Source organism: Bubalus bubalis, chromosome 2 (genome assembly GCF_019923935.1).
Source record: "Bubalus bubalis isolate 160015118507 breed Murrah chromosome 2, NDDB_SH_1, whole genome shotgun sequence".
Classification (NCBI taxonomy): domain Eukaryota; kingdom Metazoa; phylum Chordata; class Mammalia; order Artiodactyla; family Bovidae; genus Bubalus; species Bubalus bubalis.
Window position 1 is genome coordinate 75,889,539 of NC_059158.1, and position 25,093 is coordinate 75,914,631.

At 39.9% G+C, this 25,093-nt stretch overlaps 1 protein-coding gene and 1 long non-coding RNA gene across 9 annotated transcripts in view; one reads left to right on the forward strand and one right to left on the reverse strand.

Annotated features, from left to right (window-relative positions):
* The window catches only part of RAPGEF4 (Rap guanine nucleotide exchange factor 4), a 334,349-nt gene that overhangs the window by 132,938 nt on the left and 176,318 nt on the right, over positions 1-25,093 (reverse strand). For 7 of the 8 annotated variants that reach the window (XM_025274782.3, XM_025274777.3, XM_044933735.2 and 4 more), the window contains 2 exons: positions 22,068-22,140; positions 17,997-18,016 (listed from right to left, as the gene is read on the reverse strand). In XM_025274782.3, the coding sequence (XP_025130567.2) occupies positions 17,997-18,016; positions 22,068-22,140 (93 nt within the window). Of the gene's footprint in view, positions 1-17,996; positions 18,017-22,067; positions 22,141-25,093 lie in introns of those variants that run through there. The other variant, XM_025274820.3, reaches the window with a different exon arrangement.
* Positions 1,839-24,343, forward strand: LOC123330968. The gene is made up of 3 exons (XR_006547339.2): positions 1,839-1,972; positions 15,205-15,351; positions 22,783-24,343. It is a non-coding gene; the product is annotated as an uncharacterized LOC123330968 (long non-coding RNA).

Here is a 25,093-nt window from a genome sequence, read left to right on the forward strand (position 1 = left end):
TTAAATCTATTTCTCACTTCCACTGTATAATCATAAGGGATTTGATTTAGGTCATACCTGAATGGTCTAGTGGTTTTCCCTACTTTCTTCAATTTCAGTCTGAATTTGGCAATAAGGAGTTCACGATCTGAGCCACAGTCAGCTCCCGGTCTTGTTTTTGCTGATTGTATAGAGTTTCTTCATCTTTGGCTGCGAAGAATATAATCAATCTGATTCCGGTGTTGACCATCTGGTAATGTCCATGTGTAGAATCTTGTGTTGTTGGAAGAGGGTGTTTGCTATGACCAGTGCGTTCTCTTGGGAAAACTCTTATTAGCCTTTGCCCTGCTTCATTCCATATTCCAAGGCCAAATTTGCCTGTTATTCCAGGTGTTTCTTGACTTCCCACCTTTGCATTCCAGTCCCCTATAATGAAAAGGACATCTTTTTGGGGTGTTAGTTCTAAAAGGTCTTGTAGGTCTTCATAGAACGGTTCAACTTCAGCTTCTTCAGCGTTACTGGTTGGGGCATAGACTTGGATTACTGTGATATTGAATGGTTTGCCTTGGAAACGAACAGAGGTCATTCTGTCGTTTTTGAGATTGCATCCAAGTACTGCATTTCGGACTCTTTTGTGAATGAATGAATACTGGTTCATAAAAAATGCTAAAAGAAGCTGTCAAGTCATAATTCTCTATCCTTTAAAATATCCTTTAGGAATGAAGGTAATGGAAAGACATTTCAAATGAAGAAAAATGTTAGCAGATTTGTAGCCAGCAGATGTGTCTTACAAGAATTTCTAGAGGAAGTTCTTCAGTCAGAAAGGAAATGATACCAGTCAGAAACTTAGAACATCAGAAATGAAGAACAGCAATGTAACCAAAAATAATTCCAAAAAATGGGAAGGGGATGACGTGAATACTAACTTTTACAAGATATAGATAGCTCTTTGAAAAAACAATATTTCAGAGGAAATTCATTCTGTAATATTGTTGAGACAATATTAAAGTCCTTTAAAAAACTTCACTGAAAAAAGACATGAAACTATATATACAGTGTAAACAAAATTTTGTTTCTATGTATTAAATATAGAAACACTTGGAGCTCTGGGTGGTGGCATTTATAGGAGATTTTAAAAACCAGTTTTATGTTTCCAAATATTCAAAATAAGCACTATTACATTCATGATCAGGGAAAGATAACCATGATTTTAAAAATTCACTGTCTTGCTAGACTTCATCTTAGACTCTTGGCATAAACATTTCCTTTTAGGCACACAATATAAGCTTCAATGACTCATCTGAATGTAAATTTGGCTCACAGACTCTAAAGACTTGGAATGAAATAGATAAAAAAGAAGAATTCCTGTAATATCCTAGGACAAATAGGATTGCCGCTATCATCTACTGGCTCAGAACCCACACCGAAGTATCTCAAAAGACTTAACAAGATCAAATCCTGTTAATTTCCACATCATACATGTTAAGAAGACAGTGAAAAAGAAATTACGACTCTGACTGAATGGAATGCATGGAATTTCTAAAGCACAATGCTTCCTGCAATCAAAGCTATTGCAAAATGTAATGTCAACATTATTCTCATAACAGCTTCTGTCCTATTTCTTCATAAACAAGGAATGAAGACTAACCCTCAAATGAGGTATTGATTGCATTATGATGTTATCTGAGTACACCAGAGGAAGGGGGCTGATTTTTTTCTAGCAGTCAGCTGAATGTGCTCACTTGGGCGGGATAGTGAACAGCTACTATTTCCTGTCCCCCGTTCTTCCACACACAGACATCCCCATGGTCAGAGCTGAGCCCACAGTGGTATCTCACCCTCACTGACTCAATGTTGGGGTAGAGGGATCACATGCCCGTGTCCTTCCCCAAGGTTTTCTAACAGCAACGGCTGGGGAAACCCCAGGAATTCTTGGTGGCCATGTTTCCAGGCTGGAGAAGTGGAAGCAGTCTCTGGCTTCTGTTATCCTGAGGTCAGTGCCACACCTGCTATTCCTGTGGACTTTACTTTTAAAGTGGCTTAAAATGGGTTCCTACTGCCTGTATCCTCCACAGTCTCAAGTTATACAGTAACTTAGTAACTGTATTCTATTAGGAAGGAAAACATTCACAGTGGTAAATAATGACACTTTCACAGAAATCCTTTGGGTTCAAGTGACACGGTTCTTACAACCTGCGCATTATTTTGGCACTTAACTCCAATCTCTCTCAGTACTACATTCTGATATAATTATTCCTTTACTCATCTGTGTCCTAGGCAGTTTAAACTGTTAGGCTGTTTGCTTTTTGAGGTCAAGAATTGGTTTTATTGGACTTTATCTCCAGAATCAAAGTATGTATCTGCGTGGCACATAGTAGGCACTTAATAAGTGTTGATTTTAAAAGAATTCAATATGATCATTTTGCCCCTATTATGGAATTACTTCATTCCCTCAAACTTAATTGGAAATTTGTGGCTAGGCTAGAAAAATTAATTTAGTTAAGAAAAAGGGGGCTGTTAACCCATTTAGTAATATAAGAAACTATAAAGAGAATGATTAAACTAATTAACAAATTGTTTCAAGCAGGTCACAGCCATTTAAATCATATAGAAATAATTTGTGGGCTAAGTTACAAATAATATCCCTCTACCTATTCATTAAAGTGGGTCCCTGAGGATGTCAATTAAGTCACACTTTGTTAGCTTGATTCATTTACTATTTCTACTTGACAATATTCCATAAATCAATCTGTTATTAACCTTCTGTTTGAAAGGTAATACCTGCAGTTATATACAAAATTTGCTTACAAACACAAATTCTCTTAAAAATCTACAAAATACAACAGGGGTGGGGAGAGCCAACCCTAATACAATTCTTGCTTATTTTTGTCTTATTTTTCATTCTTCAGATACATTCTAACTTTATTCATGCCCTAGGCATATGCTACTCAGTATAAATATACCCCAAATCAAATCTGATTATCACTCTCTAATATTTATTATCATTAACTGTTGACTGGATAGGGGTATAGTACAAAAGCCTAATCACACCTCATTCCTGCATACTGTCTAATATAATGACCTTCAAACTAGGTCTCCAAATTCACTTCATCTTCAGTCTTTCCTTTCTTAGTTGTTTGAGCTGCATCCTTCTGCGAGGTGGGGCCAAGAACCCTGAAGTCATCCCTGACTTCTCCCCTCCTCTCTCACTTCACTTTTAACTCATTAGAAAATCTGACTCCGTTTTCAAAATCTACCCAGAATTGCCACACTTGCCACAGCCTCCAGTGTAACCACAATCTCTCTCTCTCCATGAGGTACCACGCTAGCTGCCTAGGAGTCAAAGAATTTAGTGACATTGCTATTTAAAACTATTTCCATTCCCTCTGCTTATTTATGTTTACATATCTAAAAACCAAGAAGTGGAGTACAATTGATGTTGACCCCTTGCTGCCTATAGATAACAAATTCATTTTTAGGAAGCACCCATCATTCATTAATGCATTTCCAGTTATAATTTACTTTAATATTTAATAATGATTTCTAAAAATATATAAAATATTTATTTTGTTTTAGCAATTGTCTACTACGATTATTACTAAATTGAAAATAAAAATTTTAAAGGAGACGTACGGGCATTAGAAATTTTAAAACACCAAGATTTAAACTTATATACTTATTTTTGATACATCAAAGTATAGAGGACGATCAACAGAGACTTTCAGTCACAAAAGTACATTACAACATACAGGTGCAACATGAATCCTGGACAGCTCACATTTTGACACTTAAGAAGGAAAATTATCTTCTATTTTAGACACTGTTATGTTTGGGTCCCATGGACTGAGGAGCCTGGTAGGCTACAGTCCATGGTGTCGCAAAGAGTCGGACACGACTGAGCGACTTCACTCACTTCACTTACTTATGTTTGGGTCTTTGTTAGTGTAGCTAAATCTGTTTATTGACGAATATATTGGCATAATTAAAAAGTAAACAGGCCTGGACAAAGATTCATTACAATAGGATAAAATTCGATGGGGTAAATAGAACGGGTATATGATTGAAAGGAGAAAAAGAAAGAGTACGACATTGACAACTGTTAAAGAAGAGTTTATTCATATATTTTTAAAGTAAGCAACAAAATCTTTCTCACTCTGAGTTAAAAGAGAGCCATCATTCTATAAAAACATGCTATTCAATACAATCACTTCTTGGGAAACTCTGTTTGACTTACAGAATTGGAACTCAATGTCTTTCTAAGGACTTGCAGACCAGATACCCCTTCATTTAGAAAAGTGAAACTATCCACAACATATTAGACTGGAAGACATGTGTGAATGAATGGATGAATGAATGAGTTGGATATTTTGGCTAATTGGAGGTTCCCAAGTTCCAAGTCATCTTACAAAAGAAAATAACATTTACTGTTAATATTTCCACTTTCATCCACACATTCTGTGCCATGTTAACTAAAACTTCAGCTGTCAAGTTAAACATGTAGAAACATTGGAATGGCCACCAGAGGGAGCCCAAGTGTTTTTCTGAATGTACCAGAGAGCACAGAGAAAAAGACAGAAAACACACAAAATATGAACCTGGGGGAGCGGGGACAGGTGCATATCAGGGGAGGGATCATTACCTGTTTCAGTAAAAAGAATATCTTGTTGAATGATAGTGCCATTTTTGCAATATGTTACAAATTCTTTTTCTAGGTGGTTGTACATTGTTATCTTTTGACAATTTAAATAGAAGAATTGGCTAAACATAATATTAAAAAGCTCACATACCCTAAAACTGGAAGGTGCTGGGTAGTCTGCCATGATGACATCCATAATTCTCTCTGGGCCCCAAAACAATCCAGGCGCCTTCTTCAGCTTATCATCTTACTCTCTACTCTCTTATAGCGCTTACTCTCTACCCTATTCATCTTTGCAGTCAACTTCGGGTGTGGTTTCCTCACTTTGTTTGGGATTGGGCTATCAAATTGCAGCACTAAATCAGTGCTTGGTGTGACTTGGGAATTGTTCCTTCTCCTGGCTGAGCCAAGTTACACGGACATTAAGATGAATGACTTTTCATTTGGCATCCTGCTGTCTTCCCAGAAATAAGCACTGGACCAAGTCCTACCAGGATGCAAGAGCATCTTCATAAGGCTTCTCAGACCCAGTCTCCTCCCAAACTAGAACCCACTAGACAACCTCAGTGATCCCCACACTAGGATAATGTCCCCAGGCTGAGGTTACGAACAAGGGTCTCATCTCGTTTAGAATGAAGTTTCAGGAAAGCTTGATGTAATGTTTTATATTTGCAGGCAGTGGTCAAGTTTGTGAATTCTCCCCCTGAGTTATCTTTTTTGATCTCCCAACAATCCTTTTGCTGTGGGTGTCAGGGAATCACCATTTTATCGATGAGGAAACTGAGGGTCATGGACCTAAGACTTGTTGAGTGTTGCTGGTTATTAAGTGTCAGGGACAGAAGTCAGTATACCTCTGAGGGCACAGATTATAACAATGAACAAGTATTGAATCCAGTCATACTAGTGTCTTCTGAGACAAATAAAATTCTCCCCTTCCTTTTCTGTCAAACTACAAATAAGTAGAAAGCAAGACGCAAGCAAATTTAATGACTTTGCACCTGTTTTATTAGTTATTTTCATGGTATGCTTTCCTAAGTTTCTTTTTCATGTTTGGATGGGGTAATTTTATAATGTATGCAAATAAATTAGCAGAAACCAAATTAAATTTCACAAGGTTAGGTCCTCTGCTGAATGCTGCTAGATTTAACATGTTGATTAATGCCTTGAATATGGAATCAAAAGCATTCTTATTAAACTTGACAATGATACCCAATTGGGTGGGGGTGGCTGGCACTTAGGAGAACTGGAATGAAATTTAAAGTGACCTTGACAACCGGAAAAGGAAAAAGAGGTCAAAATTCAATAGAAAGCTTTGTAGAGTGATTCATTCAAGAGAAGAGGGGGGAAAAAAAAAACAAAGGAGAACCACAGAAATCAGAGAGCACTGACTGGGCAATTATAGCAAAAACGGAGCTGGAGATCAGAGTGAACAATGGGCTTCAAAAGCATCAGCTCTAGATCTGTCATTTTTAAAAGGAAGGCATGATATTGGGAAGGACAAATAGGGGGGAATTCAAGCTGATTCCCTAACTACATTTAAAAGAGATCAACCTTTACGGGAAAAAATATGGTGCTTTGTTGGAACCCTGAAATGCCTGAAGCTTAGAAGCCAGATACTGACAACTTGGCAAGGTCTCCTAGCAAATGAGAGTCTAAGATAATGAAAAGTTTTTTATTTTAAAAGATTCTGAAAAGTTCTGGTACTCTCTTCCTTTGTTCATGCAATGTTCTTCTTTCCCTTCTATGGGGGCAACATCTACTTTCCATCAAGAGGGCATGAAGGCTTTTCCTCCTCCTCCAGGAGGCCTGCCCTGAGCCCTCCCCTTCTGGGAACCCCACTGACCCCTCATGTCTCCTGAGAGAACTTACTGGCGGAGTGCTTTGCTTGTGTCATTTCGCTAGTCTTCCAGGAAGCCCCCCTGCCTTCCACCTACTACTCCTACATTGCTATAACTCCCACTCTGTAAATGGGGAAACCGAGGAGTAAAAGCTTATGAACTGACATAGCCACCTTCACTTGATTAGCAAGCAGCAGAGCTGGACTTGACTCAAGCCTCTGAGGCCATGCCCTCACGCCACACCCGCCCAACCACGTGTGCCCACAGCACGGCCCTGTGCTTGCTGTGTTCACATGCCGCCTCCATCCATCTGCACCTCACTGAAGTGCCACACTTTATTTTCTGAGCCCCACATGGGGCTTGGGATGGATCAATCCATATGCATTCAATGAAAGGTTTTCAAAAAATTAGATGGCATTCTGTGGGAATTTCTGAATCATTCTTTGACTGAAGGAAAACAGAAAATAAAACAAAGTTGAAGAGAATCTACACATTTATAGAAACTGGAAATCAGAATTCTGAACAAAGCCAGATCATATTACTAAAAGTGGTGTTACAATTTTCTTTTCAAGGAATTCTAAAGAATGCAAATTATTAAACATAAGTTTATAATACCGCTGTACATGTCTGTAAATGTACACATGTGTATATATGTACATCTATCTATAGTGTAATTTTATCTAAAGGTAAGGAGAACTATGACCCTCAGTTTCCTCATGGATAAAATGGTGATTCCCAGATACCCAGAGCAAAAGGATTGTTGGGAAATCAAAGAAATAGAGGAAAACAACACAATGGGAAAGACTAGAGATCTCTTGAAGAAAATTAGAGATACCAAGGGAACATTTCATGCAAAGATGGGCACAATAAAGGACAGAAACGGTATGGATCAAACAGAAGCAGAAGATATTGAGAAGAGGTGGCAAGAATACACAAAAGAACTATACAAAAAAGATCTTCATGACCCAGATAACCATGATGGTGTGATCACTCACCTAGAGCCAGACATCCTGGAATGTGAAGTCAAGTGGGGTCTAGGAAGCATTACTACGAACAAAGCTAGTGGAGGTGATGGAATTCCAGTTGAGCTATTTCAAATCCTAAAAGGTGATGCTGTGAAAGTGCTGCACTCAATATGCCAGTGAACCTGGAAAACTCAGCAGTGGCCACAGGAATGGAAAAGGTCAGTTTTCATTCCAATCCCAAAGAAAGGCAATGCCAAAGAAAGTTCAAACTACCACACGATTGCACTCATCTCACATGACAGCAAAGTAATGCTCAAAATTCTCCAATCCAGGCTTCAACAGTACGTGAACCGTGAACTTCCAGATGTTCAAGCTGGATTTAGAAAAGGCAGAGGAACCCGAGATCAAATTGCCAACATCCGCTGGATCATGGAAAAAGCAAGAGAGTTCCAGAAAAACACCTACTTCTGCTTTATTGACTATGCCAAAGCCTTTGATTGTGTGGATCACAATAAACTGTGGAAAATTCTGAAAGAGATGGGAATACCAGACCACCTGACCTGCCTCTTGAGAAATCTGTATGCAGGTCAAGAAACAACAGTTAGAACTGGACATGGAACAACGGACTGGTTCCAAATTGGGAAAGGAGTACATCAAGGCTGTATATTGTCACCCTGTTTATTTAACTTATATGCAGAGTACATCATGAGAAATACTGGGCTGGATGAAGCACAAACTGGAATCAAGATTGCCAGGAGAAATATCAATAATCTCAGATATGCAGATGACACCACCCTTATGCCAGAAAGCAAAGAAGAACTAAAGAGCCTCTTGATGAAAGTGAAAGAGGAGAATGAAAAAGTTGGCTTAAAACTCAACATTCAAAAAACTAAGATCATGGCATCCGGCCCCATCACTCCAAGGCAAATAGATGGAGAAACAATGGAAACAGTAACAGACTTTATTTTCTTGGACTCCAAAATCACTGCAGATGGTGACTGCAGCCATGAAATTTAAAGACGCTTACTCCTTGGAAGGAAAGTTATGACCAACCTAGATAGCATATTAAAAAGCAGAAACACTACTTTGCCAAGAAAGGTCCGTCTAGTCAAGGCTATGGTTTTTCCAGTGATCATGTATGGATGTGAGAGTTGGACTGCGAAGAGAGCTGAGCGCCAAAGAATTGACGCTTTTGGGAAACAATTCCATTCACCATTGCAACGGAAAGAATAAAATACTTAGGAATATATCTACCTAAAGAAACTAAAGACCTATATATAGAAAACTATAAAACACTGGTGAAAGAAATTAAAGAGGACACTAACAGATGGAGAAATATACCATGTTCATGGGTTGGAAGAATCAATATAGTGAAAATGAGCATACTACCCAAAGCAATCTATAGATTCAATGCAATCCCTATCAAGCTACCAACAGCATTCTTCACAGAGCTAGAACAAATAATTTCACAATTTGTATGGAAATACAAAAAACCTCGAATAGCCAAAGCGATCTTGAGAAAGAAGAAGGGAACTGGAGGAATCAACCTACCTGACTTCAGGCTCTATTACAAAGCCACAGTTATCAAGACAGTATGGTACTGGCACAAAGACAGAAATATAGATCAATGGAACAAAATAGAAAGCCCAGAGATAAATCCACACACATATGGACACCTTATCTTTGACAAAGGAGGCAAGAATATACAATGGATTAAAGACAATCTCTTTAACAAGTGGTGCTGGGAACTCTGGTCAACCACTTGTAAAAGAATGAAACTAGAACACTTTCTAACACCATACACAAAAATAAACTCAAAATGGATTAAAGATCTAAACGTAAGACCAGAAACTATAAAACTCCTAGAGGAGAACATAGGCAAAACATTCTCTAACATACATCACAGCAGGATCCTCTATGACCCACCTCCCAGAATATTGGAAATAAAAGCAAAAATAAACAAATGGGACCTAATTAACCTTAAAAGCTTCTGCACATCAAAGGAAACTATTAGCAAGGTGAAAAGACAGCCTTCAGAATGGGAGAAGATAATAGCAAATGAAGCAACTGACAAACAACTAATCTCGAGAATATATAAGCAATTCCTCCAGCTCAACTCCAGAAAAATAAATGACCCAATCAAAAAATGGGCCAAAGAACTAAATAGACATTTCTCCAAAGAAGACATACAGATGGCTCACAAACACATGAAAAGATGCTCAACATCACTCATTATCAGAGAAATGCAAATCAAAACCACTATGAGGTACCATTTCACACCAGTCAGAATGGCTGCGATCCAAAAGTCTACAAGTAATAAATGCTGGAGAGGGTGTGGAGAAAAGGGAACCCCCTTACACTGTTGGTGGGAATGCAAACTAGTACAGCCACTATGGAGAACAGTGTGGAGATTCCTTAAAAAACTGGAAATAGGACTGCCTTATGATCCAGCAATCCCACTACCAGGCATACACACTGAGGAAACCAGAAGGGAAAGAGACACGTGTACCCCAATGTTCATCGCAGCACTGTTTATAATAGCCAGGACATGGAAGCAACCTAGATGTCCATCAGCAGATGAATAGATAAGAAAGCTGTGGTACATATACACAATGGAGTATTACTCAGCCATTTAAAAGAATACATTTGAATCAGTTCTAATAAGGTGGATGAAACTGGAGCCTATTATACAGAGTGAAGTAAGCCAGAAAGAAAAACACCAATACAGTATACTAACGCATATATATGGAATTTAGAAAGATGGTAACAATAACCTTGTGTACGAGACAGCAAAAGAGACACTGATGTATAGAACAGTCTTAAGGACTCTGTGAGAGAGGGAGAGGGTGGGAAGATTTGGGAGAATGGCATTGAAACATGTAAAATATCATGTATGAAATGAGTTGCCAGTCCAGGCTCGATGCACTATACTGGATGCTTGGGGCTGGTGCACTGGGACGACCCAGAGGGATGGAATGGGGAGGGAGGAGGGAGGAGGGTTCAGGATGGGGAACACATGTATACCTGTGGCGGATTCATTTTGATATTTGGCAAAACCAATACAATTATGTAAAGTTTAAAAATAAAATTAAATTAAAAAAAAAAAGAATTGATGCTTTTGAATTGTAGTGCTGGAGAAGACTCTTGAGAGTCCTTTGGACTGCAAGGAGATCCAACCAGTCCATGCTAAAGGAAATCAGTCCTGAATATTCATTGGAAGGACTGACGCTGATGCTGAAACTCCAATACTTTGGCCACCTGATGCGAAAAACTGACTCATTTGAAAAGATCCTGATGCTGGGAAAGATTGAGGGCAGGAGGAGAAGGGAATAACAGAGGATGGCATCACCAACTCGATGGACATAAGTCTGAGTAAGCTCTGGGAATTTGTGATGGACAAGGAAGCCTGGCATGCTGCAGTCCATGGGGTCGCAAAGAGTCAGACATGACTGAGTGACTGAAGTAAAGTAACTGAAAGAGAACTATAGAGTATTTTAATATTATCAACTCAGGGGAACATGTTTGACACCCAATAACTATTAGAAAAGAATCCAAATTCTAAATGATCGGTAATCATTAGATTAGTTTATCCAATCTGATAATACTAGAATTTTCTCTCCTAAACCTAAGACATATTTTGCAAATAATTTGATTTCAGTTTGTCAAAACAAGGATAATAACAATTCAAGTACACCAAACAAATGATACTATATATATTTTAGTCTCACAGTCAATTGATATAACATGCTATTAGCACCCAGTTACTAGGGTAAAGCGTCTGCCTACAGTGTGGGAGACCCGGGTTCGATCCCTGGGTCAGGAAGATCCCCTGGAGAAGGAAATGGCAGCCCACTCCAGTACTCTTGCCTGGAAAATCCCATGGACAGAGGAGCCTGGTAGGCTACAGTCCATGCGGTCACAAAGAGTTGGATACGACTGATGGATTTCACTTCACTTCACTGGTGATGAATATAATTGCCTGCAGCACAAGATAAGATATTTCTGAAGACAGCGATGTACTCACCCATAACTCTGGAATCAGCAGTGTAGTGTCTTAACTATCAACATGACATCATGTTCCTTGCCCAGCAGAGAGTGGAACTAATTCTCAGCAGCACAGCCCACGCCGAGCAGCCTCCCCTCAAGGCCGTGCCATTTGTTGAAGGGAGAGCAGGCAGGGGCTGGTGGCTGGAGAGACTGGCAAATATCATTTCTTTTATGATATTTATTTATTCTTTAATGATTATTACTTTCAACCATTAAACACATCTCAGGTTCTCTGTGATATCTTGCTCAAGTCAAATTCTGATTACAGAAAAGACTGAGAACATATTCAAAGCAGGGTTACATGGTGTAACTCAGTGGCAGCCCTAGGAAACCATTAGCATGACTGCAGCATTCAAAAGCTCTGCTCCATAAAAATGTAGACACACTAACATGAGAGCACTGAATCAGTCACCAAATATCATTCATAATATTACAAAAGTAAGTTTAAAATATATAAGGAACCATCACCTCAATACATCCTAAAAGATACCCTTTTATCAAGCAAACTCACAGCAAGCCAGTCCTGTGAGCACTGGGGAGAACATTCAGAGGTTACAAACACATGGCTTAACTGACAGCAGAAGATCAGATCCTCAGAGAGTTCCCTGCATTAACTATTTACTCTGCAGAGGAAGGACAACAATACATCATCTTAAAAACTCAATCAGAAATAGAAACAGACTTATAGATATCAAAAACAAACTTATGTTTACCCATAGGGAGACAAACATGGTGGGGGAGGGATAAACCAGGAGCTAGGCATGAACACACACACAGCTACTGGAAATAAGACAGGTAACCAACAAGGACCTACTCTACTGCACACTGCATCATTCCCTGTATATAGGGAACTCTATATTCTGTGATAACCTCTAACAGAAAAGAATCTGAGAAGAAGGAATAGATGTATAACTGAATCACTCTGATGCACACGTGAAACTAACACAGCATTGTAAATCAACTCTATTCCAATAAAATTTAAAAAGAGAAAAAAAAAATTCAATCAGGATACCACTGCAGAAGCTAGACAGAGAGAAAGAGAAAAGCATGGACCAGCTTTTGTGTGAGGAGAGGAAGAGATGGAATAAGCGGCAGAAAGAAATTGAGCAATGGCCTCCTGCCCCATAAAATACATAACTCACAAACACAAACATTTCTTCAGAGACCAAGAACTGAAGTTGTCCTTGGCACCTTGGACATTAAGAGGCTGTTTTTCCCCGGAGGTGGTGCAAAGTCAGTCTTTGCTCACTGAGCTCTGCTTTCTAATAGGCTAGCTAAGGAATGAGTATTTACACACTGCACAATGCATAGTTTGGGGCCAGCGATACTGCTAAATCTAGTTTTCACTTTGGTGATAAGCAACTTGTCCTTCAGAATGAAAACGAGCGCTTGGGATTTCCTGTTTTCAGCATTTGGTTGGTTTGCTCTCCTGCGTAGGGCGTCGCAGCCTCAGCTAGTCATGTGTGTACTGCTTCAGTGTGCGCCAGTGCTGGTTAAACCATTCTCACCCTAGAACAGAGAGACATGGCTCCTAGGGCAAAGCTGTGAGCTCTGGCCAAGGTGTCCTGATAAGTTCTGGATGCGTACTCAGTTCAGTTCAGTTCAGTCGCTCAGTCGTGTCCGACTCTTTGCGACCCCATGAATCGCAGCACGCCAGGCCTCCCTGTTCATCACCAACTCCCGGAGTTCACTCAAACTCACGTCCATCGAGTCGGTGATGCCATCCAGCCATCTCATCCTCTGTCATCCCCTTCTCCTCCTGTCCCCAGTCCCTCCCAGCATCAGAGTCTTTTCCAATGAGTCAACTCTTTGCATGAGGTGGCCAAAGTGCTGGAGTTTCAGCTTTAGCATCATTCCTTCCAAAGAAAACCCAGGGCTGATCTCCTTCAAAATGGACTGGTTGGATCTCCTTGCAGTCCAAGGACTCAAGAGTCTTCTCCAACACCACAGTTCAAAAGCATCAATTCTTCAGCACTCAGCTTTCTTCACAGTCCAACTCTCACATCCATACATGACCACTGGAAAAACCAAAGCCTACTAGTCATGTTTTAAAGTAGGATTTTAAAACTGTGTTCCACCATATACCATTGGTTTGAATTCAGTTTGAAAGCTGGAGTTGGAAGGTCTTGGACAACAAGGAGATCAAACCAGTCCATCCTAAAAAAAAATCTACCCTGAATATTCATTGGAAGGACTGGTGCTGAAGCTGAAACTCCAATACTTTGGTCCCCTGATGTGAAGAACTGACTCATTGGAAAAGACGCTGATGCTGGGAAAGACTGAAGGCAGGAGGAGAAGGGGACTGAAGATGAGACGGTTGGATAGCATCACCGACTCAATGGACATGAGTTTGAGCAAGCTCTGGGAGATGGTGAAGGGCAGGGAAGCCTGGCATGCTGCAGTCCATGGGTTCACAGAGAGTCAGACATGACTTAGCAACTGAATAACAACAACATGGGATCTTTTTTATTTTTTAAAGATTTTTTAAAAAATGTGAACCATTTTAAAAGTCTTTATTGAATTTGTTACAATATTGTTCATTTTATGTTTTGATTTTTGGCTGTAAGGCATGTGGGATCTTAGTTCCCTGAACAGGGACCTAACCTATACCCCTGCATTGGAACATGAAGTCTTAACCACTGGACCACCAGGGAATTCTCTATGGAGTTTAAATTTTTTTTTTTTTAAATATGTTTTAAGTTTGTATAAGAATACACAATTTCCTTTCTCTTCATCTGGCCTAGAATCACAGCCAATCTATAATGCTAAAATAAAATGCTGTCATTTAATTGGTGGAAAACACTCTGATTTGCTTTCTCTAACCTTGAAGAAAAGCAACAGTAGAGATGTTATTATAGTTCCTAAAAATTCCTAAACTTGCTAACCTATTGACCCTAATAGTTACTTGCTATTTATTCTTCTACTGCCCTCTCCTTAATGAGAATTTTCACAAAGCATGTAAACTATGTCCTTACCATTTGCCATTTAAAAGCTTACATCTTTATAATAATTTCCAAAAGTATTCTTCATATAAATAACCCATGATTTTTTTTTAAGTTTGGGAAGCTTAAGTAATCTACTTAAAAAGAGACCTACCAAATAGTTTTGCAAGACCCCCAGGCTTGCTTGTTATTAACTGCTGGCATCATTTCTTCCAGGCCTTGGGAAATCCTTGAGCTCTGAGTTGATAGTGGTTTGTATTGGGAAAGTATCCTTGCATACTTCACAAGAAGCTTGCTAATCACACTGTCAGTGCCTAAAACATGAAGATCTCAAATGATCCTTTTAGAAACAAGATGTTTGTAAATCAGAAAATGGGATTTTTTCTTAATATCCTCCTGAGTCTATTTTCTGGTTCCTTCCATACTGAGGAAGAAATGTATAACTTTCTAAAACTACAAAACTCCTTAGCAGTTGCCTCTCAAAAGAATGGAGCACAATAAGCAACAAAGTCTATCTAAGCAGAAAATATTATAGACAAGCTCATTTCTTCAAAGGGCAACCCTAACATTCAACTAGAAAGCTTTCTTTTCATTGTGGTTATTTTTATCTTCTGTGTTAAACATCGTCAGCCAGGTATGGCACTTACAGGCGACAGACAAAAATAAAACTTAAACAGATCAAAGAGAAGAATCTATAAAACCAAAGGCCTCAAACAACTACAACCACGCCAAAATAGCTTCCTTGCTTTATTAGTTCAATGGTCATTTTTCTAATACTGTTATCAATTATTTTACAGGTTCCAGTATCTGGTGTGATCTAAAGCTGAATGATGTTCCTACTAATTATAGTAAGCAGTAAGCAAAGGAATCCAGCAAGTTAGCTGTCAGCCTATTTGTTTCTATGAAAAGTGCAACTTGTGATAAGAAAGTTCTTTTTATGAAAGGTAAGCCTGGGTCTGAAAATAAAATACAGCTGGCAAGGCAGCTAAAAACACCACTTACTGATGTCTGATATTGGATTAAAAGTTAAACATGGTGATTAACAAAATCAAGAGTAGGAGCTAGAAAAGAGAATATATTCTTTATACAAAGAGTCTGTTTGGACCCTGCGACAATAGCCTAAGTGCTTTTGTTTCAGTCCACAGGCATATTATTGCTATTAGAGAAACATAAAGGGTCTATAATATTGCCCCACATGTAAAGAAGGTAAAGGATAAAAGAAATCATCCGAATACAACTTGTCTCTTTTAAAGGAAGTAATTCAATTAACACCACTTTAAGGCTCTTAGGCTTCCTTTTATCTTTCTAGAGCTTCAACCCTACTCATGAATGTTTTTCATCTTATTTGCTTTATTTTGACTGATGGCATTGGAGAGCTTTCTGAATAACAAGCAGTGACATTCTATCCACTCTACTTACTGATAGAGAAAAGTATGCTTCCTTTTACTAGAGAATTTGACATAGAATGACCCAAACAAATACAAATAAGCATGTATGATGACTAGTTACTGGGCAGATAGCCTGGCCAGCCCCTTAAATCTTTGCGGGCAAGATGCTGTTAAAGTCCTTGTATCCGACTTTCTGTGAACTTCAAATTCTTCTTTTGTCATGAAGTGAGATACGTGACAGCTGGTAGGCTCTCTACTTAGAACGCTGTGTCTGTTGATCCACTGCAGGGAGGTCCAACCTAAAGGTCGCCGGGTGTCTAAGAGAGACCGAGCTTCCCTTTGAAGTTTAGAATATTTGAGACCTCCTAGGGGCTGGCCATTCTGGTGTGCTCTCCACACCACTGAACGTTCCTTGATGGGGAGGCACCAGGCCCTTTTAGCATCTTTATTTAGCTCATGATCCACATATTATTTGTCACAGTGTGCTTTGGAATATCCATGTCCAAAATGATGCCAAGTTCGATTACTTTAGAGTCTAAAGGCTATTTTTTAGACTCTCCATGAACCTAGAGCTTTACTCAACACACAAAGATATATTTTTAATACCAAAATACCATTACAAAGGTTCACTGAACAAAGGTATTTTAAGAAGGGGTAGGGGAGCCTGGTGGGCTGCTGTCTATGGGGTTGCACAGAGTCGGACATGACTGAAGCGACTTAGCAGCAGCAGGAGACATTTGTTTATGTCAAAAATGTCCTTTGGACACTTGGTCCACATCAAAAGGTCCTTGAAATTTGGTTATATCCAAAAAAGCACATAAGCATATGTGGTCCATGACAAGTGATTTTGGAAAGGACAAATAACAAAGTCTTTTTGGCATGGACCAAATGTCTCCATGGATGCTTTCAACAGGACCAAATGTCTTTCAAGGTTAAGGACAGCCATAAGATGTAAAAGGATAATTACTTTATAAAGGGTAGGATATTTTTCAGAGGAGGAAAAATAGGTAGTAAATGATATAAGACTTGATAAAATAATTATTATAACAGTCTTCACATTTACTGAGCTCTACTGTATGAATCTCTATACTTGCTACAGATCATATTTAATATTCATGATGGCCTCTTAAGATAGTTACAACCAACATCCACATTTTAAAGACGAGGCAAGGATATTTATAGAAGTCAAGAGGCTTGCACAAAGCCCCACAACTAGGGACTTCAGTTCTCTGCTGAACCCAACCAATGAGGATTTGATGTGACATTTGAAGTGATATTGTTAGTAGGTCTTGAACCCAAGTTTGTGGTGGTACAGCAGTGGGTCAGAATTCCCCACCAGGCCTTTAAAACCAGCATTATGAAAACAGGAAGACCTAAAGAAAGCTAGAGTCAGACCTTTGAAAAGCAGTACAGAAATAGTCTGAAATTACCACAGACACAGGACCAAAAGCAGGGGAAAAAATAGAAAAGGGTGATAACTGCCACTGGGTAGAGCAACTGAGGTACACAGTAAGTTGATACATCCTGGAACTGCCAAGCACCACCTCAGGTTAATCCTTACACACTTCCACATTAACCCTCCCATGTTGTTGTCTCAATTTAGATCCCAGTTAATATTATTAATGTTATTATTTGCATGCAAAGACAATGCCACTATACCACTACCAGCCTTAGAAGGAGTACTTGGCAATGGTTCTTGGTAAAAGGTTTATCCTAAACCACCTAGGCTCTTACCTGTTTGCCCTAACCAATTAGATAATTCATTATTTTCAACTTCCAAAGAGAAACATTAATGTATTTGGGTGCATTTATAAAATCAACTGGCCTCAAATTTCATATTTTATATTCCTATTAAGGAAAAACAGTTTATTTTCTATGTGCCATTAAACTAATGATTTGCTCTACTGCCATGTATGCATCAGGGGAGAAAGAAATACTTAGCAACGTTTGCCTCTAGGATAACCTTTCTTCGTACTAGTTAATATCAAGGACATGTGATGACCATGTCAAAGCCATTGGCCTTCTCCCCTTCATATTTCACAGTGACTCACCCAAAGATGCCAGAATAAGATTAGAAAAATATTTATGACTCTGTTGAATATGGATAAAGAGCTCTCTTTGTTGATAGTGTAACCACAATTATTTTTTTTACCTTATGACAGTTTTTAGAAATTAGGCAGAGAGAGAGAGTAGTTACTCACGTTCTCCTTGTCAGGAATCCCTAGAAGAGGAAAGAGAGAAAGAACATGAGTTATAAGATCAGCTTGGAAAATGGAAATTAAATCCCTTGCTGAATCAAACCAAGTAAAAATTTGATGTTTTCAATTTGTCTGTCCATAAAAATGTACATAACGCTGCTTGGAAAAATAGCAGCACCTACGAAAATCTGTAACATAAACAAATCAATGAATCAGAGCAGGGCTATGTGCCAGACAACAAAATATCATGCTTATTTTGCTTTTCTACCATATGCTTTACTCTCCTAGAGGTAAAAATTCATCCCTGCTTATTTTATACCATGTGAGCAACTAATTCCTCTGTCTTGAGAACCAGAACACTCAGAATTTTAGAAAAACAAACCAAACTCTTAAGTTTCAATTGCTATATTTTTACAAGGCAAACCACCTCACACCATTCAGGGATCTGAACCTGGGGGCAAGTTGCACATAAAAACTACCAGCACACAATTTTTATCTTGGGCACAGCCAACTCTTGCTTCTTTCAAGTCAGGTGTGAGCACAGCAATGGCTGTTTCCAGGGATGTCTCAGTCTTCTTAGCAAATAAGTTAATCATTCATCCATTCACTCATTTACAAACATTGGCTCAGACCGTAAAGAATCTGTCTGCAAGGTGGGAGACCTGGGTTCAATCGCTGGGTTGGGAAGATCCCCTGCAGAAGGGAACAGCTACCCATTCCAGTATTCTGGCCTGGAGAATTCCATGGACAGAGGAGCCTGGCGGGCTACAGTCCATGGGGTCACAAAGAGTTGGACAGAACTGAGCAACTAACACTCAGTCACTCAATGTTTTTAATAAGGAGCCACACAGGACTTAAAATATTGGCATTAAAAGCACCAAGTGCCCATCCTAATAGGCAGCAGTAAGCAGGAGAGGGAAGAAAGGAATAGATTACTAGGAAACATACCCTAATTAAACTTTGACCCCCATAGTATCAGGACATTAAAGCTCTGACAGAAAACAAGGGGATGGAGAGGGTGGTTCTCTCAAGCAGAGAGTATTAATGAACATGTTTGCCATCACTTCCCAGATCTCTCAGAAAGAGTAAGGGTATCCCAATGTCAGCACTCAGAAATTCATCTTGAATCCATCTAGCCATTTATCCCTCCACCCATCCAACAACCACTTGAAAAGACTAGATTTGACAGAATGAGGAGATACAGGTTGTAACAGAGTGAGGTTGTAACAGAAGCTTACTTTCTAGGAGGTTTAATAAGACAAATGCAGTTGTATAAATCATCATATTGGAGTGGATAGAAATTAGGGTATCTGTAGAGAAATAATATTGAAAAGGTGATCTCAGGACATATAGGAACTTGAAAGTTGGGCTAAGGCATTAGCAGTCTTGGAATTTCACTTTCTATGACTGGCAGTGGACCATCATTAAAGGTTCAGAGCAACAGAGTGATATGAACAAGAAAAAGAAAGGAAGGGACTTTTCAAAATTAAAAGACATTTAAGATATAGAAATCGGAGACAATGACATGGGTCCTTGATTGAAGTCCAAAGACATTCAGTTGGGGAAATTTGGACTTGGATTCAGTGGGGGCTGTTATTAAGGAAAATCATGCCAGCAATTGGGTGTGATAATGGTGTGGTTTTTGCATGGAAAAGTCTACATTTTCAAAAATGTCTGCTGAAATGTATATATATGACTAGAAGAAGAAAATATGGCAAAATGATTATATGAAAATACCTATCAAGTTAATAATAATCACATTCAAGTATTAAAGTTTAATATTAATTAAATCAAAGTGATGAAAATACAGGTGTTAACTATATCATCCTGTATGTTTCAAATTTGTCATAATAAAAAGTAAATTGAAAAAGTTCTGTGTAAGTCAGGTGTAGGTTAAACCAAGGGTGAAATAATGAAGATTCACAGCCATTGAGCCATCTTTGCTCTCAGGTCAAGGGTGATGAGGCCCTCAGCCAGGGGGTTGCAGCAGGGAGAGAAAGGAAAGAGTATGAGCAGTAGAGAGGAAGGAGCAAGGGACAGACCAGTGATTAACCTCAGTGGGTGGAGGTGAGAGAAGAGAGGGCTCCAAACAGTGGAGGCCTAGCACCTCATATGGGAGGACAGTGAAGTTATTAATGGAAATAGGCTTTCAGCAGAAGGACGGTTTGTGGGAATCACCATGTGCTCCATTATCGACACTGTGAGTGAATGAGATCAGCAGGACGACCTGGTGGAAAGAAAACCAGCAGTCATTTGGAAAGTTAGGCTGCCTTTTGTAAGACTCAAATGGAGGTACTGGTTTCAGGAAGGATCTGTATCAGTTGCAAGAAAGGATGCAACGATCGAGGGGAGAGTATAGAGAAAAAAAAGAAAAACAGCCAAGGCTGGACTTGAGTAGTGACTGAATTTCCAGATGAGGGGAAGAAGTACCCATGAAAGAGACAAGAATACAAGTGGCCATGAGAAAACCAGGATAATTCAGTGAAGCATGGGACCCAAGGGAGAATGGAGACTGAACATGGAAACTCTTACTCAGTCACAGAGAATGGGGAATAGTAATGACTGAGTCTGGTTATTGGTTGGTCACTGGAGAATTTAGATGGTTCGAGTTGGAAGTCAGACTTTGAAGGGTTAAAGATTCACCGGTGTTGAGAAAATAGTAGTTCACATCGTTTGGGTTCTTATTATACGCCCAGTGCCCTTCTAAATGGAGATTCCGAGGTGGGACGGTGTTAAAAATCTGCCTGCTGAAACAGGAGATGTGGATTTGGTCCCTGGGTCAGGAAGATCCCCAGGAGGAGGAAAGAGCAACCCACTCCTGTATTCTTGCTGGGAAAATCCCACGGATAGCGGAGCCTGGTGGGCTACAAACCATGGGGTTGCAAAGACTTGGAGGTGACTGAGCACACACGCATGCACCCTTCTAAACATTCGACACGTGCGCTTCTTTCAGTCTCCAAAACCATCCTATGAGGAAACTGAGGTGCAGAGACATTAAGTGCCTTGCCAGAAGCCACACAGCTAGGAAACAGCACAACTGGGATTTCCAACTTGGTTACTGATCATCCCTAGATCAGCCAGAAGAGAAAAATCAAGAACAGGAGAAGAAATGAAAAGAAAGATCTGTCCTCCAACATCCACCTCTCCAAGGACAGAAAAGAAACTGAGAAGGAGAATGCACAGGCTGCCCAGAAACATGAAACAGAGGGAAAGGGAGCTCACTTCAGATCCTGATCAAGCGAGAAGGGTCACCTGTAGAGAGTGATCTGTTTGAGCGAGAGTGGGAATTCAAGGAGGTATTCAAGAAGGCATGAGGGCGACTCGCTCTGAGATGCTTGGAGTGGAAGCACTGCTTGATCCATCAGTGTGTCAGCGCTGAAGTGCTACAGCATCAGAAACCCCAGGGCTTGCTGCGTTTTCACACATACACGGACAAGAGCCAAGTCAAGGGACCCAGAGCCTCAACAAGCAACTCTCAGGGATAGTACTGAGTGCTAAAAAGATGTTTCCAACATGCGTGAACAGACAGACTTGGGACACAAAATTACTTTGAGCCTAGTGGGCACCCATTAGGAAAGAGTATCACAGAGAAAAACTTTCTTTCTTTTATGAGCAGCCAGAGACCGGTCTCCTACAAAAGGCTCGGAATTTGAAGAGAGCACGATTTAAGAAGAATAAAGAATGATTCATGCTGCTTCTTTCCTTAAGAGCATCAAAATAAGCAAGAGGTGGAGCACTCAGGTGTCTACATGTGACTGAGATAAGCACAGTTCATGAATCCCATTTTAAAAGAACCCTCAAACCATACTTTAAGATGAAGGTCCTTTGAGAAAGCATGCTGAAGTTCCAACTAGCACCAGAGCATACCTCCCTCTATCAGCTAAGGCCACATAATTATATTGTAGGAACAATTTTTTAAAATAACCCAAGAATGGGCTGGAGGGTCTGTTTATCCACAAAAGAGTCTGGAGACTTATTCTGTCAAGCTGGTGTTGGACAGATTTTTTTTTGTCACATGAAAACACATACCGCACGACAAATTTTTAGATACAAGTGTTCACATTTTTCACTTACTGTCATTGTTAGAGCCCGTTTCCATAACACCATAAGGAGGAGCCAGAAGTCCTGCCATGTACTGTCGATATTTCTGAAAGACAAGATTGTAAACTCAGTGCACAGATATTTACTCACTTGGAGCATTCATGTGTTTACATGTTAAAAAGAAGAAAAGCTGGATGTCAGTAAGCATCTGAGTCTTGTATTTATAGAGCCATGAAGCGTGCTGTCTGGGCTCTGTGGCCTAAAATAAAAATGCTGTGTTCTAAAGAGGTCTTCCCGGATGAGACTGAAAGTGCCCCTGCCTCGGGAGGGGTTTCTACTGCAGCCCACTCCTTCACGGTTTGTGATTGATTAACCAAACAGTGTGGGCTTTTGCCCTCCCCTCCACCTCCTGCCTGGCTTCTCATTCTCTCAAACACATGCTCAGGTTTTTGTGGAGGAAAAAGACATTTGGTTTTTATAGATGCAGATACAAATAAAAGTGCCACTTCCTAACAGGTGAATGGCACTCAATCGGCCGTCTTTCAAAGCAAAAAGAAATGCATCTCTAGAAAGTGTCTGATGTGAAAGAAGCTGATTCACTACTATTTGCCAGCTTCCTTTTACACTGTACACCTGCCCGTTATGTGACCTCCAAAGAACCTGTGGGATGTTGTCAAATAGAATAGTTTGGCTTCATTTAGAACTATTTAGATCCTTCTGAATTTTCTCCCTCTGACTTTTGGTCCAGACGTGCTTTAAACCTGAGGCTCAGTGATACATATTAGCGCCGGGAGTCTGTGCTGTTTTGAAGGAATAAGGCTTGGTGAGCATACTGCAAGCAGATCAAGCTCCCAGTGAGAGAGAAGTGACATTTATGAAGAATGGAATATGAGTGCGAGACATTCTCTCTTTCCAGGTAATAAATACAGCCTCCTCCCCTTGCAGAATGAAAGCTGGGCAATTTTATTTGTTGCGTGGTGTCATGTATATTTATGGTTTATAATTATGATGGCACATAAATGTTAAACAGCATCAAAAGAATCAACACTTCATAATGTGCTTGTGGGTTACACAAACGTCAGCAGAAAAGACTTCATCTGTAGCAATGGGCAGCTGGCAGCATGCAGTATTTGAGCAGCCATCTGGCCCATTTGGTAGATTTGAATGGTGTTTGTAATGTAACATTGATGAGCTCTCAAAAGAGCCTTCTTCTAGTCAAGATGTGACTAGCTTTTTTTTTTAATCCTTTTTTCTTCTCCTTCTGAGGCAACTATACTAACACCTGCATGCAGACATTCAAAATCATGATTTCTCTCTGCCTCTGAGTTAACTAATCACTCAAACATACCCATGGGACCAATCCATCACCCTGAATTCCTGACATTTCCCTTGGATAATTTCCTCGTTCTGCTTTTCCTTTTTCTTAGGATACCATCTACTCTTCTTCCTCATGAGAAAGCACCAGGCAAAGCACGCTTCTGTGCATAATGTTATGCTGGACTCTGAAAAAACAGGCTCCAAGGGAGCAGATGGGGGCTAGGTTATGTTCTAAGAAGGTTCTATGACCCCGCACAATCTTTTGAGGTATTCCTCTCACTGTTAGCAACTCCATTAATAGGCTCCTGAAAGAAATAATTCATGTTAAATTAAAGGAGCAATTTTGCTTTGCTTAGAAATGTTGTTTTGGATGCAGCGAATGCATTTGTCTTGGGCGCCTCGAAATCAATTTCCATGAACTCCATGGAAGCACCTTCCTGACTCCTAAGTGAACAGGACTTTGCCTCCCTTCAGCTCCATAGCATGGGGTCTAGGGTTTGCTCGTGGAGCGTGATACCAGAGCAGTCAGTCACTCCTCGGAAGGGAAGACAGAGCAGCCATTCAGGGAGCAGAGTGCGGGCTGCGTTTCAGCATGTAGATGCACTGAGCAGCCACGGTGCCCTCACTGTGCCCTAGACACTGGGCTCCCTGCAGAGAATGGTCAGGGCCCTTTGCACTTAGAAAGCATCACTCTGCTAAGGACAGCAGTACTGTTGTACTCAGTACAGGGTACTCTATCTTGCACATAATAGAAAATTAATATATATCTGTTGGCTTTTGTAATGTGAATGGAAATTTTCATACATATATAAAAATAGAATATCACACCACATACTTAACATACAGCCTCAATAACTGTTAACTCATGACTAATGTTATTTCATCTACAATCCTATCCACTTGCCCCTTCCAGAGTTATTTTGAAGCAATTCCAGATATCATATCATTTAATCCACATATATTTCAATAGGAATCTCTAAAAGGTAAGGATTCTTTTTTTCCCCCAAAACAAAACCATAATACCATTATCTCAACTAAGAAATGTAACATCTCCATAATATTCAGTCAGGTTCAAATGTCTAATTGCTTTATATATGTCACTGCTGAGTTGAATTTATAAATAACTTATTACATACATAGATGAATGGAATGGAAAAGACTGCCCCAAAATAAACCCAGGCCTACATACATGGCCACTTAATTTACAACAAAGGAGCCAAGAATATACAGTGGGGAAAGGACAGACTCCTCAATAAATGTGAGGTGTTGGGCAAACTGGACGCCACTTGCCAAAGAATGTTCAGTCGTGTCCAACTCTTTGCGACCCCATGAACAGCAGCATGCCAGGCCTCCCTGTCCATCACCAACTCCTGGAGTCCACCCAAACCTATCTCCATTGAGTTGGTGATGCCATCCAATCATCTTATCCTCTGTCGTCCCCTTCTCCTCCTGCCTTCAACCTTTCCCAGCATCAGGGTCTTTTCAAATGAGTCAGCTCTTCACATCAGGTGGCCAAAGTATTGAAGTTTCAGCTTCAGCATCAGTTCTACCAATGAATATTCAGGACTGATCTCCTTTAGGATGGACTGGTCGGATCTCCTTGCAGTCCAAGGGACTCTCAAGAGTCTTCTCCAACACCACAGTTCAAAAGCATCAATTCTTCAGCACTCAGCTTTCTTTATAGTCCAACTCTCACATCCATACATGACCAGTGGAAAAACCGTTGCCTTGTGTAGAAGGAC